The sequence below is a fragment of the Pleurodeles waltl genome, chromosome 6 (genome assembly GCF_031143425.1).
Source record: "Pleurodeles waltl isolate 20211129_DDA chromosome 6, aPleWal1.hap1.20221129, whole genome shotgun sequence".
NCBI classification, from domain to species: Eukaryota; Metazoa; Chordata; class Amphibia; order Caudata; family Salamandridae; genus Pleurodeles; species Pleurodeles waltl.
Genome location: NC_090445.1, coordinates 434,608,927 through 434,625,479, shown reverse-complemented (window position 1 = coordinate 434,625,479; position 16,553 = coordinate 434,608,927). Strand labels below are relative to the sequence as shown.

Below are 16,553 nucleotides of genomic sequence, written 5' to 3'. Positions count from 1 at the left end.
CAAACTCTTGCTTCAGTGCCACCATTTCTATCTGTCCATCCTGACAAAGTGGTTCTTCGTACTAAGGCCTCTTTTCTCCCTAAAGTAGACATGCCCTCTCATGTAGGCCAATCCGTTACTTTGCCTACTTTTTTCGCACCCCCATATCCTTCTTATGAGGAGGAGAGACTTACATTTACATTTTACTGTCTGGATCCGAAATGAGCGTTGGTGTTCTATCTCAGTCGTACCAAAGACTTCCGGGTGGACGATCAACCCTTTGTTGGTTATGTGGGTGCCAAGAAAGGAGCGGTGCAGAAGCGGACCATCTCTCAATGGGTTTTCCTCTGCATCAAGATGTGCTATGCTTTGATAAAAAGGCAACCCCCTGAGGGTTTGCTTCCTCATTCCACCAGAGCAACTGCTACACCAATTGCATTGGCATGCAGAGTTCTGGTCCTGGACATCTGCCAGGCAGCAACATGGGTGTCCCTGCACACGTTAACAAAGTGCTACTCCATGGGCAGTAATGTTTGTAGAGACGGCTACTTTGGCCGTTTGGTCCTGCAGGACTTCGTAGTCTGATCTTGGTTTGCAGCCCACCTCTGAGGATGGTATTGCTTAGGTATCTATTCTAAGGGAAAGAATCTGCAACTATAAGTCTCGGTCAGATGAACAAGTTACTTACTTACCTTCAGTAACAAATGATCTGGTAGAGACATATTTGAGTTGCAGATTCCTTACTGACCCACCGATCCTCCCCACTTGCGAACTGATTTCTAGGGTCAGTGTTCATCATAGCTCTGCACTACTGGTGTGGAAAGTTGTGAAAAGAAAAGTGACGTCATTGCGCCGCAGTGGTGCCTATATTTGACTGTGACGTCATCACGGAGACCACGAAGCCAACAACGCATGTGGAGTTGACTGCCACCTGACAGCACGCTAGGGTCCTGGTCGGATCTGGATCTCCCGATCCAGTCTGATGCCTCTAAAGTAAGGAATCTGCAACTAGAATATGTCTCTACCAGATTACCGGAGGTAAGTAACTTGTTCGTCTAGACTAAAAATAAACAGAAAAGGTTGTTTTCTTTTCTACATTTCTTTTCCCCAAGTCTAAAGTGTCCTGGCTATGTGTGGGCCGGGAGCCATCGGACGTATTGCGCTTGTTAGCCAGATAGATGTGGGTACAGACCATTGATAGCTTTGTAAATGATGCAGCCGGGCCAGCAAGGACAGCAAGTGGATTTCACTTAGGATGGGGCAATGTGATCATATTTCTTCAGGCCTTGGGTGAAATGCTGGTGGAGGATGCTTTTAAAGGGATCATTGTCGAATCTGTGAGGCTGTGGCATATGGTGTGTCCACCATCCAGATACAAGAATAAGGGCTTGGGCATCAGTTCTGAAGTCACTCTCCAAGCGGAAGGGTTGCACTTTCTTTAATAAAGAAAGCTGGTGCAAAGCTATCTGTTGGAGTCATTGTTACCAATTAATGATGTCCTCACTGATGCTTTGTTGACTACATGGTCCAAGCCTTGTTCTTGCCTGCCAGTCAGCTGGCCAGAAGATCTGGACTTCCTAACGAAGCACCCTACATCCGAGATCCTCATAATGCTGACTCCACCAGCAAGGTAAAAACAAATTCCTTCCTAACAACTCATCCAGATAGAGAATCCAAAAAGATTTACACTTAAGTAAAATAATGCTTTGTTCAGTATGTTTGGCCCTTAGGTTTATAAATGCAGTATGGTTCCTGGGCAGCTACATGCATACTCTATGGGACATGACCAGCAAAATCCTGCTGGCAGTACCAGAGGACCTCGGAGCTTCTCTGGCTCAGACAATACATGATGGACAAGGTGCAGCAAACAATGTAATCCATGCAGGCCCGGATACAACTGATAGCCTTGGCAGGGCTGTGTCACCAGTGTTGTGCCTAGAATTAACATATGGATTAGTTTGACCATATTTTCTGCCATGTGCAAACATACCTAATGGACAATATCTGTCCATGGGTTCAGATTCTTTGGAGGAAAAGTGGACTGAGTGCTAGAGATATTTAAAAGCAGGTAAGCCATTGCACATACTTTGGGCTTAATGATTCTTCAGAATCTATTCCCACATCAATTAAGGAATTTGATAAGCTATTCCAGAGGGCTAGCCTATAAGCAACCATAGCCTTATCAACCAGTGGTTAAACTGACAGCTCAGCCTTATGTGGATGTGAACAAAGCACCAGCAGGTACCACACAACGCAGTGGCGTCAACAGTGCTCTGCATGGCTCACGTCATGCCAATGGGAGATAGGATTCCACATTTTTCCTAGCTGGAGGTTCATTAATCAGACAAATAGGTCTTGTATATCATTCAAAGGGGCTACACCGTATTCTTCATTTCCTCCCTGTTGCATCTTCCACCATGCCAGAATAAATTCAGAGGAGCTTTTGACCATCCTGATGCCTCTTCCCAGAGCCTCCACCTATGGGACGATATTGCTTCGGTTCTTTTCTATAGGTGGATAATCTGTGGTTAGAGTATCCACTAGAAAGAGCATTACCGAAGGTCAGTAACATGTTCTTTATGCTAGTTCACATATACTACATGCTGACTCCATTTAGGCAGAAGACGCATTACGTTTTAAGCCAAAAAGGATGCGACCTGGGCTTCCTTGTGTTTAAAACTCCTTCTGATCCAATGCAAGTTGATGGAGAAATTATGTTTCCTCTGACACTCTTCCACTCCCTTTTTTTTTTGTTCTTCAAATGTCCTTCTCAGCCAGGAGCTCCTAAATATTGTAGGATATGGGCATGGAAATCAAACCTCACACACAAGGCAGGAAAAGTACAGGCAGCAGTAATCCCTCCTTACAAACACATATGCAACAGGTACAGTACAGTTCCCAGTTCTAGCCGCCACTCGTAGTCATCAAATGAGTTTCCCTCCAGGGTAAATTTAGTCTCACAGTAATAAGCACGTCGTAGCATACAATTGAATCTCACTCCATGGTAGGTAAAAAGAATAATGGATGCCGTGGACTTTAATGGAGTCTCAGTCTGTGATACTGATCCAGGTGACTCAAATAGACACTCACTACTTAGCACAGTCTCAGCAAAATCATTGTAGAGGATCTCAAAGCCCGAGGTATAAACCACGATCCACACCCATCAGCAAGAATTCCACAGCCTTTAATAGCATCTCAGTAGATTGTATCAGCTAATTCTATGCGCGAGAACTTTATCTCAAAATAAAAAAACTCCCTTTTCTTGGCTTCACCAGCTGTGACCTTTACCCCTGGCTGCCCATCGTTGTCTTTTTTTTTTTTTCCTGCAGTTTTATATTGCACAAACTCTACCCAAAGGAGTCGGAGCATTTTACACACTATACATGAGCACCAGTTACATTCCACACACACGGGGAGATTAAGTCATTTGCCCAGAATCATAGGATGTCGAAATGAAGCCGGACTCGAACCTGGTTCCCCCAGCTCCAGAGTTTGCAGCTCTGGCATCTCCTCCAGTCGTTCCCGTGCTCCCCACGTTACTCGTCATTGTCCGCGTGCTCGCCCAGTGTTTCCGGCCAAGTATGAGAAGTGATGATTCAGGATATGGAGAAAGCTGGATGAGGAAGGTTGGTGGGGCAAGGAGGGTGTGGGGGCACGGAGGGGTGTGCCCGAGCCAGTAAGGATGCTGGGACGGAGCGGCTGAGTACAGAGGGCAGTGGTTCAGCGGAGCTAGATGGGTGATGCAGGGAGAGCCTGGGAAGTGAGTAACGAGAGGAGGGCAGGCACGGGGGTTGATGGGGAAGGGAGTGTTCTGGCTTACGGAACAGGGCGTACAGCAGGGGGAACAAAGGCCAGGGTGCTAGGTCAGGAATGATGGCAGCAGCACGTGCGCTGGAGCAGGAGGAACGCTATGTCCGGGGTGCATGGGCCGGTGGCATGGAAAGGACGGACATGGCTGTTCTTGGGCCGGAAGGGTGGCATGTGTCTATTGCTGGTGACACTTCGCCCTCCGCCCCGCACAACGCCTTTTGTTGTGTCCTTTAATGTATTCTGGTTGGCGAGTGGCCCAGGACAAAGGAGGCCGAGCCTGGGAAATGGCGGCGCCCTCTGACCCGTGTCGCCATGCGCCCCGCATGGGCTGGCACCTGTCGCGTAGGCTGCGCCCTGTGAAGGCTTTCACTGCAGCATATGTCTGTCTGCCTTTCCCTCCCGGGGAGGAGGGGTCCACTCTTACTGGGCGGGGCGGAGCGGGGTGGGGTGATGAGTTGCAGGCTGCCAAGGGTTAGACTCTGGAGCCTGAATAGCGGTTCAAAGATCGCCACAGCTGCGTCTTTAACTAGGGAGCCCGACACTTTCTTGACTTTTAAGGATAGTTCTTGGATGTTTTCTGCTTACGCTTCATAGATTGTTTTTCTTCTTCTGCAAAAAGAACCATTCTTGTTGGTTTTTTTTTTTATGTATTTCACTGTTATTCGCATAAGGGTATCAGATGACTTGACGTGTAGAACACGTTACTTTTTCGTATCGTTCCTTCTCCTATCCAGTAAATTAGAGAATTGTAGACTTGCTTCGTTTCAGGTTAACCTGTTAGTTGGCCTAGCTTAGTAGTTCAGTCACCTGTCATAGGAATGTCAGTGACTGAAAACAGGGTTCTGGAGACATCTCGCTATCCCGCTTTTTAAGAACACAGTGACCCTGCTGGCGGTATTCCTATAATTGTTTTTGCTTTTAACGGAATATAGCCTGGTGCTGAGGGCCTCACCGGTTGATAAAGGCCCTGAACCGGAGTTCTAGGTCCAGGCCGCCCGAAGCAGAAGGGCTATAACGCTATTAGAACATTCTAACCACTAAGGATAGAATGTTCTAAAGAAACATGAAGACAGACATTGGAATGTTGGATCTCTGGACTGAGACCAGCCATAATAAGCCAGGACTCAAAGGAGCTCTCAACATTTCAGTGTTCTACTGTCACTTATTAGCCAGTCCTGTTTTTTTTTTTGTTTAAGTCTACCAACCACACTCCTCATGCTGGTCATTCTAGCTTCTCTTTGCCGATCATAAGCTGCAGTGCTTAGAAAAAAGTCATTTTTGATGTGTTACTACAGAACGCTCTGCACCAGCCCAGAGTAATGCACTTTATTCTCCACCTCGAAATAAACTCCAAAGTCTCTCACAGGAAAATGAACTATCAGAAGTTAGCACAACCTGGAACTATTCAAGAATCAAGATGTAAAAGGAGACTCTCTCACGTTAATGTACATATGTTTCTACGCTGAAACTCTCTAGACCTTTAAACATGAGTAGAGTGTCTGTGCAGAGGGAGCTGAAACCGTGCCTATTGCCTCGACTCGCCGCCCACCACTTCATCTCCCCATCCTTTACTCCAAACACTCCGAAATCACCCACGCACTCTGAGCCCTGGAACATAACACTCTGTGCAAATACCTCCATGCCACAGTGATGATGAAATCAGAGTTACTATGACATAGCCCTGACTGCTGTCAGTGACCCAATCCATTACCGTCCCTTCAGCCATCATGGCGGTACCATACAGCTTCCCTCTGCCGACCCACTTCCTGATCCAGTCAGACTACGCCGAGCAGCCACAGAACAACCGCACATAATGCGATTTACCGCAGCACTCAATAAGTGCCCACATGAGCAGTTTTTGAGGTGTGAATACATGCCTGCTGCTTGAGTACAGATGCCTAGTGTGGGCAAAAGCACACATCTCTCACTCCCCAAAATGTACTTCACAGCATCACAATGAAGTTGGATCACCGGCATGAAATGAAACTAAGGCTCCAGGGCACACATTCTATCACGGTCTCCCACAAGCACCCTTTTCTCAGCAGGCAACTACGGCAGAAAGATTATAGTATGGACGATAGGTGGCCTCAGTTGAAGTGGCAACAGAAGAGAGCGTGCATTTAAAGCAAAAAAAGACAATCATATTAAATATTAAAATAAAAAAATGAAAAACTCCAACCATACCACTAAAAATGTCGTTTTTTTATTATATATATTTTATTTTTTTACAATTGTTAAGTAAATATTTCGACATTTGATGAGTTGCTTGATGTATACTTGTTTATGTTTTTTTTGTGTATTTTTTTGAGGTTCAAATCATAGAAATTGCCTTGCCCAGGATTTCCGGCATCCAGTAATGATTCAGTGGATGTCCCTGGAATCGAGTAATGATTGAGTAGGGGAGTCCACCGAAGTGAAAATACTACTATGTTGTTATTCACACTGATAATGTAATTTCTCTTTTCCCCTTGTACTGTGTGTCGCTGTACCATGTTTTAAAGCACCCTGTCGCCTTTTGCCCTGCTATCCGAGAACAGTTATAAATGAATTACTTGAGTTGCGCTGCATGTTGCAGTGGAGGCTTGCTTTGACAGCAGGGCCTATGCCAAGTGCTAAGGCCCATGGACCTGAAGTGTCACTCCACACTATAGAGGAGGCTGCGGGCGCTCTTTATCAGGAGTGCAGCTAGAGGGCGTTGCACAGTCTGGTGTATTTGCACATGCTCACAGGCTGAGATGTATGACCGCATAATCAGTGGACAGTCTCTGCTTAGCCAGATCCTACATACTTCTGGTTTCCTTGTGCCAGTGGTGATGTGGATGACAAACAATGTGGCGAAGGCTTACAAGTTAATCATTGATTTGCCAGACAGCACAGCTGCCGCATTGCTCTGGGGACAGTGTGCTGTCTGAGAGAGAATGGTAGCTCATGGTCTTAAATTAAGCCATCTTTTGAATTTTTTGTTTTGCCTTTGCAGCTATGAAGAGTTCTATGTGTGCTGCTCACTGAGCCATGGGAGCAAGGAGCTGTGTGGCCCGCTGCAGACTAAGAAGGTGCATGCCACCAAATCTCTCTTCCACCTCATCCTTTGGGACCACATGTAAGTGTTCTTGCACCCTGCACTGGGAGTATGTGGGACAGCAGCGGGTGGTATAGAAATGGTGACCTGTTCATGGAACGTAGCAGTCGAGCAGGTCAGGGCTAACTAAAAGCCATTTCCTACTAATGTTTCCAGAGGGGCCTTCCCCAAATGAATTGTAGGCCTTGGGTCTGATTAAAGCACTAGCACAATTGGAAGGTCTTTTTATCATTCTAGACAGGGTAAAACCTGTATCTACTCTTTGTATATGTGAAGCTTACACTTCTGGCTATTGTACCGTACAGACAAAGCGAGAGACGGGGTGTGTGTGCGTGTGCACTTGTATTGCTGTTGGGACTGTACTATAATTGTTCTGTGTGAGGTGGAACTTTCTGCCATTGTCTGTACTATAACTGTTATGTTGTGTTACGGTTGCACACAATGTGCTGTTGATAATTAGCACTGAAGTGCATAGTGTCAGATGCCTGCTATTGCTATTTGAAAAGTCACGAACTTAAGAACTTCGGATCATGTGGTTCTCTCAAGCAAGAGCGTACAGAAGACTGGGTGGCTGCGGGTGGAAAGATCTTCCACCAAGCGTACCCAGCTGCAGCCAGTAGAGCACTAGGTGAGGATCTACAAAGGCGACCGGGTGAGTGCTTCTGCAAGTTGGACTTGACAAGCATTGGCAAACATCTGTGGTCTCACTCATCACACCTGCTGTGAAGGCCTAGGCTCTGATGCCCAGCCGTGGCTCTGCTCCAAGCAGTGCTACCATAGAACTATTTAAAGCCCTCACCTACCGGGGGCCGCCATGGTGCAGCCCTTTAAAATGAAGATAGACGCTAGTCTGCATACAGCAGCATACTTCATCTGACCTCCCCACCAGCCTCAGGACCACCCAGGACCACTCGGCATTCCGGAGACTCCTAAAAACCTGGCTTTTCGAGCAGCAGTAACCCCCACCTTTCCCCTAGCGCCTTGAGACCCGCACGGGTGAGTAGCGCGCTTTATAAATGTTAATGATTTGATTTGATTTGCCCACTCCTATGACAGTGCTGTCATATGCGAAGGAGCTGATACCATGAAAGAGAATTGAGAACAACCCATTGCATTGCATTGTTGATAGTGTTGTATAGGGGGTGGCCATTGAAACTTTTGCAGGCATTTTGCTTGATAGGAGGATGAATATAATTACTTAGTGAAACATAGCGAGTCATTTAATGCTTTTTTTTTTGTTCTCAAGAACTGTAAGCAACAGGTTTTATACCTTCAGAAGTGTGACCTATTTCTGAAGGATGGAAGCATGTGCTGGCCCTGCTGAGGTTCTAGCTTGTGAGTCGTGACCTTCTGATGCCAGGGCAAGCACTTACTCATTTTGATCCAATATGAAATCAAATATGATTGAAATGAAGGTGATACCTGCCCAATCTAAGTACCTGACAGCTGCTTCCACACCACTTCTTGGAGAGATGGCCTCCATATTAATATGGACACCAATATATGTTATGCGTTCAGTTGGTCATTTTGTGCCAGTCTTTTTTTTTTTTTTTTCCCAAGTATAGTGAGGTTCAGTTATTTTTTTTTATACATTTGTTTTGTGCAGACTTTAAGCATCTCACTATCGTACGAAAAATGGAGTTTGGCTCAAGGGCTATAACTTTGCCTGAGTCTGTAGTGCGATAAGAGTACACAGATAACGTCATATAGGGAGCAGGTGGAGGTACCGAAGGACAAGGTTAGGCCGAGTTCACCGGCATGCGGGAGGCGGTGCCGTACCGGGTATTCCGCCGTAGGCTCCTCTGTCGTGGCAGCGTGAGGAGCGCGCAGCCGGAAGCGGCCGGCCGGCCGGAGGATTCTTCTGAAGAGATGGTTGCACGGGTCTGTTTTCAGTTTGGGGTACAAGGCCTTGCGGAGGCTGCGGTCCTGGAGCCCAGATATGTGCCACTGGCCTTTTAATGGTCACTGGTGGATGGCCATGGGGTGTCCGGTGCGGGCTCCGGACCTAGCGGCAGCGATGGGTGTGCGGCTACTGAGCGAGCAAAATCAGCCACAGCCTCTTCCACTAGCAGGAAACTTGCAGCAGCTGGGACAAGGTATTCAAAATCAAAATATTTTAAATAAACGCAAATTAAACGTAACTAGCAAGAAAAAACAAGCTAGCCCGCAACAATTATCTCGTGTGTGCTGTAGCTGGTCTGTATGCCAGGAGAGCTTGTGTGAGCACAGGGAAGCTTAGCCTGCAGTGCCGTGGTTCCTGCACATCCTGCATCCGGGACGCGCACAGCTGCCTAGCGAGGACCTGCATCTTAATGGTGTTTGATCCGTAACATGGGAAACTACCCCACCCCCAAAACGTCCCAGGCATGCCTCGGTTCACGCTGTGCGTTGGACAAATGTGGCTCTGTTGTTCGTCGAAGCAGCCTGGCCTGCTTAGAACTGTTCGAGGCTTTATGGGGAAAAAAACTTTGCCTGCACAGCGGAACTCGACTCGCGAGAAGAAACCAGCCTGGGGGGCATATTTGCAGCAAACAATTCGCCAACTGTTCGGGTGTATGAAGTTGCCACTTCCTGAAGGGCCCCTCGCACTTGACTCACTTCCTACGCATCCCCGGGGCCGGCAGGTGCAGCTGCTGCGCTGGATGGAATGGGGTGAGGGTCACCACTCGAGCTGGATTGTGGGGCGAGGGAGGAAGAGTGCCTGGTCTTTAAATATCACTTTACAGCGAGCGAACTCAGTGGGCCCCAGCCCCGCCGAGCCTCTGGTATGGCCTGCGGTGTCACATTCTAACTTGCCCGTGCTGTGGAAAAGGGCTAATTTTAGAACGGGCCTGTGCCTGGGAAGGACACTGGCGGAAGTCCGGGAGACGGCGGGGGACAAGGCAGTTAAAGTGGACAGGAGAAGGTGGCTGAATGAAACAGAGAGCCTGCTCGGATCAGGAAAAGCGACGGGAAAAAAGGAGGAATTAGCGGGAAAGACCACCTGCTAGATCGACACAGGCAGGTGTGAGAAGAGCTGCAGACAGGAGAACTGAGAGAGTTACTACGTAAGCGGTTACGCATATGAGAGAGAGAAGTTAACGACAGGTCATTGTCATGAAAGGAAGTTCATGGGTAAATCTGCAAACACACCAGTAACTCATTGACCGAATCTTCACGACCCACCCAGAACTCGATAACAGAATCTACAAGGCCCCCCAGAATTAATTGCCAGTCCCATCGGGAACGGGTTGACTGAATTTAAAAGACCCACCCGCAGCTCGTTAGCAGAACTTGCGACAACCATCACAAGGAAGTTATTGGAGGCTCTGCAACGCACATCCCTTTCCTGTGACACGGGCACGTGATGCAGCGCCAGCATCTGGGCCAAATCGTCTGAGTGAGGTGGCGGGGGGCAGCGTTCTCCCTGTAGCCCAGAGCCCCCCTGCTGCAGCTGGTGAGGAAGAGTCCAAAGCCATGGACCGCGCAGCCCATCTCTTCTGCCAGGTATCGCCGAGCTGTCCCCTGGCCTGGCACACCCCCCAGAAGGTGTAGCTGGGAGGTGGTCCAAGGGTTAAACTTCCCGGCAGCCATTTTTGAGGTAACCCTGAAACTGCCGGGGAGGGGTGGAAGCGCAGGAAGGGGAACCAGGTGTTTGCATCTTTGATCTGCTTTGGGAGGGTACCTCAAGAGCTGGAGTTCACTTTTCACACTGAACCACAGAGAAATCCCCATGGAAACTGTCAGCAAGGTTCTCCACTATGTCAAGGGAACAGGTGATACAGTGCCTTGTCTCTGTCCCAGTATGTTTTCTTCCTATTGACATATAATTGTTTATTTCTCTGTGAGTGCCACAAAGAACTTGGAATTGGACTTGCAATCTAAAGGTCAGAGCATGGATTTGTTGGGACGCGGGTACCGTGGTCAATGCATAATTGTTTGTAGCCATCATATGTTGGCCGATGCAAGACCGGTTGTGGAGTACAGGGGTTAGGGATGTAGAAGGAGTAGGAGGTGGTAGAACATAAGGCACTGAGAGATCTTGATAAATATGCACGTATTGGGCTGTACAAGTTAGGGGTTCTTACAGGGTTTCATTGACATGACCTCTTTTACCACAAGCAACCCAAATTTGAGCATGTTTACCCTTCACTATATTAGTCTGTTGGTTATGATGCCTTACAGTTTGTTGACCTCTACTTAACAGGTAACCCCCACCCCTCCCAACCTACTGTACACCCAAAGCTCAGAGTTGGTAACTGCTGATATAAGGTAGTGGGGCTCATCACAGCATTGTCACATTATAGTTTATTGGAGCCGTGCAGAAGATTATGGTGCTCTTAATTCATGGACTGCTTTAGAATGTAAGGAGCATGTTGAATGCTCTTATGGTGACAGCAGTGTATGGAGTGTGCTGATGTTTAGATGCTCTTCAGAGTGTGCGGTATGTAGGGGAATCTATTGAATAGGTTACTTTGTGAAGATCGGTAGTGTGCTTGTGTGTTTGTGGACAGGTGCATGTGCACATACACCCATGTTGACATAAGGCTATATGTGTGGAAATCTACAGCATGCTTGCATATGGCCCTCTCTAGTGTGCTTGTGCGTGGATGTGTGCAGTGAGATAATGTGAACGTCTGGAGTGTATATATTTGTTGGTGAGTAGATCAGTACTGGGGTGGTGTGTATGAAAGTCAATAGTGTGGCTTTGTGTGTATTTGTGTGGAGATCTGTAACATACGTGTATGAGTATATATATGTTGTGCTTGTGTGTGGGGAGATCAGTGTGCGATTTTAATTGTGCTTGAATGTGAAGTCGAAACATTTATACGGTGTGCAAAATCCAAAGGTATGCATGTGCTGCACATTTGGAACCGTAGACACATCAGCTTAAAAGTGATCGGTCTCTCTTGTTTCTAACTTAGGCACAGTTGGCCCCATTTCTGAAATCCGAAGGAAACTGATCCACCTTCAGGCACCTACAAACGTTTGTCACCAGAAATACTTATCTTAATAATAATTGGAGTGTACACACGTTCCTTAGCTAGTGCCCTTAGAGCCCTGCATTGCTTGTTGGCTTTCCTTCCGGGTTTCCATTGGCTCAAATCCTTCTCCACACCAACTTACAAATCACAGCCAGAGTCTGAAACTTTACTCACTTCACTACTGGAACCCAGGGAAACCTTTAAAGAGCGGGACCCATGTGGTTCCACTGTCCCATAACAGGGACAGCACTTTCTGAAAAAATCTCTTGGTTTTGTAGTAAAGCCAGTACATTGTGGAGGTGCCCACTAAAATGGCGCTGCTGGAATTCTCAATCGATTTCTCCTCTAGCTAAAGTGGTTCTCCCCTGTTCTGAAGGGGAAGTTTGATGTTTCTAAAGTAAACGGAGGAAAAAACAGCAGGTATTAATGGCTGACATGATCCTTCATGGCAGGTTCAGTGTCGCAGAGAGATCCTGTGAGATTGTGCTATGCAGGAAAGGCGCTATGGAGCTCTTTTAAATGTGAGATTGTGCGCATTTGTGTAGAGAGATCTATAGGGTGTTGAGATGTTTGCATGTTTGTGTAGTTCTGCGATGCATAGAGATCTGTTATTATTGTGTGTGCATAGGGAGGGTTGTAGTGTACCTCTGAGTATGTGAAACCACAGGATGTGAAACCCGGACCATGGATTAACTGTATATTCAGGGGTCCCACAAGACTTCAGAAAACTTGAATTGGTTTGTGGCGAATGATATGGTTTCAGATTTACAAAGGGTTATGGAAGGATGTTTCATACATGGTCCCTGCAAAAGTGAGGCATCTTTTGTTGACCTAGTTTTCTGCAGAAAGAGAAGGGACATCATGGTTTTTGCCCCTGGGGTTAATTCAACAAATTTGCCATGAAGAGAAATGCGCTTTCAAAATGAGACATCCCAAGTGAGTGAGGATACGTTGGGCCAATGGGATGAGCATTATTATTGGAAAGTGGCATAAAGCAGGGGATCAATCCATAAAGGAAGAGAGCACCCACAACAGTGGAATCTGTGTCATTTGTGTAGCACTTTTTTCCTCCTTAAGGTCACTTGAAAGCACTTGGCCAGCAGGAGTGAAGAAAAAGGGCAAATAGGTGGAAGGAAAGGAGGGGATTACATTGGGTGAATGACAGATGAGCCTTGTGCACGAAGAAGCCTTTCTGCAGAACGTTAATATCTCACTGCATAGAGAGATCGTTGATGAAGTGCCAGGTGATGTGAGCAAAGGAAAGGTTGGGTACCAGGGAGCATGAGAGGTGAGGCAGTTTAGGAGGCAGGAAGGATTTAGAACGTAGATGAAGGAAGAATATAGAAATAATGGTGCTCAGTGCATCTCGGAAGACTGCCTCCTCACCCCCAAGTGTATAGTCTCATCTCTCATACATCGTCGTACAAAAAATATACATTACCTGCGAGCCCTAAAAGGTGGAGTAACTGCTTCCCGCCGCAGTTACTCTTTGTGGAAAGCGTCATCTGTTTCCAAGTTGAGCCCTAACATGATGCTTCTGAATGCTTGTCCCATTAGTTATCTAGATCTGTATGGCCTCTTCTTGGCCTGTGTTTTCCTGCACATGCTCAAATCCTCACCTTTGAGAGTTTGCTGCTCCTAATGCTTATTGCTGAACCATGGGACACATGGAGAACACTTGGGCAGAACTCTGCTTGGGCTGCTCTAAAATTCTGTGTAACACAACTTTGTACGATTATTTTAACTGAGAAACTGGTTGTGTATACTGACCTGTGCGTCTCCCACAGCACGTAGGTTTTAAAGCGGACAATGACAGATTGGTTGTATTTATCTTTTTGTGTATGTTCGAGACGAGTCCACTCTAAAGAATATGAGGGGATCCAAAAACTCACAAATGTACATTATTTCATGGCAAGGGACGAATTATACGATGGCTGCAGTGTTTGAAGTGATACATAGATACTGGGTGGGATTTAGCACCTACTGTCGGATATGGAGTGGTTGAGTTGTTCAATATGAGGAAGAGCATAACAGTGGAAGCAGGAGTCAAAACATCAGTGTAGAGGATTTTCAGTGGGTAGATATAATTCCAGTTTACGTTTATTGTGGATGCATTCTTATTTCAGAGTTTGTATAATAAGGACTTCTGGGAAACTGGTGGTGGTAAATCCTCCTCTCGTGCAATTCAATCAATCAATCAGGGATTTGTAAAGCACACTACTCACCCGTAAGGGTCTCAGGGCACTGAGGAGGAGAGGGGGGAGAAGGTGTGGGGGGGAGGTGCTGCTACTGCTCGAACAGCCAGGTCTTGAGAAGTTTCCTGAAGGTAAGGAGGTCTTTGGTCTGGCGCAGGTGGGTGGTAAGAGTGTTCCACGTTTTGGCGGCGAGGTGCGAGAATGATCTACCGCCGGTTGTAGTTCTGCGGACGCGTAGGACGGTTGCGAGGGCGATTGATCAGTCTTTTTTTCATTTTGTTCATTTGCTCTTGAGATTTTATTGCTTGAAAGGGGACAGAACAATCTCTCAAGTTTGAAAGAACTAGGGTGTAAAAGGATTCCCTGAACAAGAAGGCTCAAAGATAAAAACACTAGACTAAACAAGATGTTATCCTATGGTACACCATCCACGTACAAATACAGTATCAGGCCTGTGTGACCACAGGCCTGATAACGGCTTTTGTTTCATGTCCACAACTATTGAGGTCTTGAGTCCTGTTCTCAATCCCAGCTCAGATTCACCTCCGGATGAATGGTGCACCTACAGAATTAATGGCAGCCCTTCAGATGCGAGTGTCCTGGATTCAATTTTAAGCATGAGATGTGGGTCTATATATACACCCAGCATATGTGTCATAACCCTGACCTGGTCTGGTCTCTGCTGAAGGCACTGAAGCTCTGGGTTTAGGTCACACAATTGTGAAGTTATTCAATAGTAAAGCAATCTCAGACAGGTAGTCTTTTGTTAATTACAACTCTTTGGCTAATCTATAGACGAGCTGCTCTCCAGTTACCTGTACCTATGTAGCTGTTCTAGATGTGTCTAGTATCCACTAGTTACATCAAACTTTCTGGCTCGACTACATGAGAATAGACCATTCAAGGTTAATGGATCTCTCTGGTCATCATACAACTAGCCACATTCCAAAAAATCTTCCATATGACCTATGTTGTTGTTCTACAAAATCTCACGCATATGGCAGGCAAGGCCATCACGAATAATGGCACTGAACTAACAACAAATATAAAACTGTAATAGGAACACGTTTTGCAATTGTTTTGTCTCTATTTTGCTGGGAACCACGATTGTGGGTTTAGAAAGATTTTGAGCACCTAGCAACGATAGAACCATTTGCCAGAAGTTGCCTAACTGTTCTAGAGTGAACCTGTCTCTTATTCCTAGCCAGAACTCACAGATGCTGGATAAATCCAGTAGTCCCTGATTACATAGTGTCCCCCTTTCCACTCGAGATAGCATCAGCATTCCCTAAATACTTGGAGTCCTCTGCTCTTATCCCCACCCCCAGATGGAACCAGCCTCTTCTGGCTACCCAGAGCTGTTATTCCCACTAGATAGCCCATTCTTCGAATATATCTGAACTTAGCGGTCACCTCTCAGGTGAGATGTGTCATGGGTGTAATGGAAGGGTAGGAACAGTTCAAAATATCAGCTTTATGACACTGAAATCTGCAAAGTAGAACAGTGAAACTCTATGATATTCAGCTGCATGTCCTTTTCTTTTGCCAGGATTTGTTTCCCAGTGCAGGTGAACCGGCTGCCCAGAGAGACTCTGCTGACGGTGACGCTGTATGCAGTCCCCAACCCACCACCCGGCAACTCTTCGGAGACCAGCAAGCAAAGGCGTGTTCCAGAGGCCTTGGGCTGGGTCACCACCCCTCTCTTCAACTTCAGGCAGTAGGTATCTTTTCAGCCACCTTCCATCCCTCTGCTCACAGCCCTCCTTCCTTCTCCACTGTCTTCCAATCCTTCATCCGTCCAGCCTCTTTCACCACTGCCATTCCCACTCTCCCTCATCTTAGCAGTCCATCCCTCTCCCTTTCCGATAGGCCTTTGTCCACCTGTTTCTCTGTTTCACTACCCGGCACCTTGGTAGCCCACCATCATTTAAACTTCTGCTGTCAGTTCCCATCCCTTTCCGTCTCTTTCAGTTCAGCTCTCTCTTCTTCGCCCCTGTGCCCTCCAGTCTTCCCCTCTCTGTTTTTGGAAGGCGTAGCTACCGCAACAGAGGAGGTGTGTTCCGCTTGCGGCTATCCCCCCTCCTACGGGCTGGTGAGCTCCCTGTTTTACCTATAGTGAGGTAGCATGTGGGGGACAAGGGCTCACGTAGCGAGGCCCAGTGTTCGTACATTTTCCAAAATATAACTGGTTGTCCAGACGGTTGACTATTATCTATATTCCTATCATTTATATTAAACAATGTTAAGACTATTACATACCACACCTAATTAATGTAACTTTGCTCATTAAAACTCCCTTAGCGTAATGAGATGAACATTGAAAAAGTCCTGGAGTGCAGACGTGGTGATTGGGAAGCTGAATGTCTTCTGGTCTGCATGGCATACAGGAGGCCACTTGACGTCTGTCTCATTTAGACCCTTGTGATATTTTTCAGTGTTGTGCACCAGCCTAACATCGGGTCAGTGTATCAGTATCCGCAAGTGAATACAGGCTGGTACGACCCTAAAGCGTATGTGGCACCGCGG

At 46.8% G+C, this 16,553-nt stretch overlaps 1 protein-coding gene across 2 annotated transcripts in view; it reads left to right on the top strand.

The window, feature by feature from the left end:
• The window catches only part of PIK3C2B (phosphatidylinositol-4-phosphate 3-kinase catalytic subunit type 2 beta), a 304,990-nt gene that overhangs the window by 179,687 nt on the left and 108,750 nt on the right, over nt 1-16,553 (top strand). For both annotated transcript variants that reach the window (XM_069238510.1, XM_069238511.1), the window contains exons 12-13: nt 6,767-6,889; nt 15,577-15,744. In XM_069238510.1, the coding sequence (XP_069094611.1) occupies nt 6,767-6,889; nt 15,577-15,744 (291 nt within the window). The remainder of the gene's footprint in view (nt 1-6,766; nt 6,890-15,576; nt 15,745-16,553) is intronic.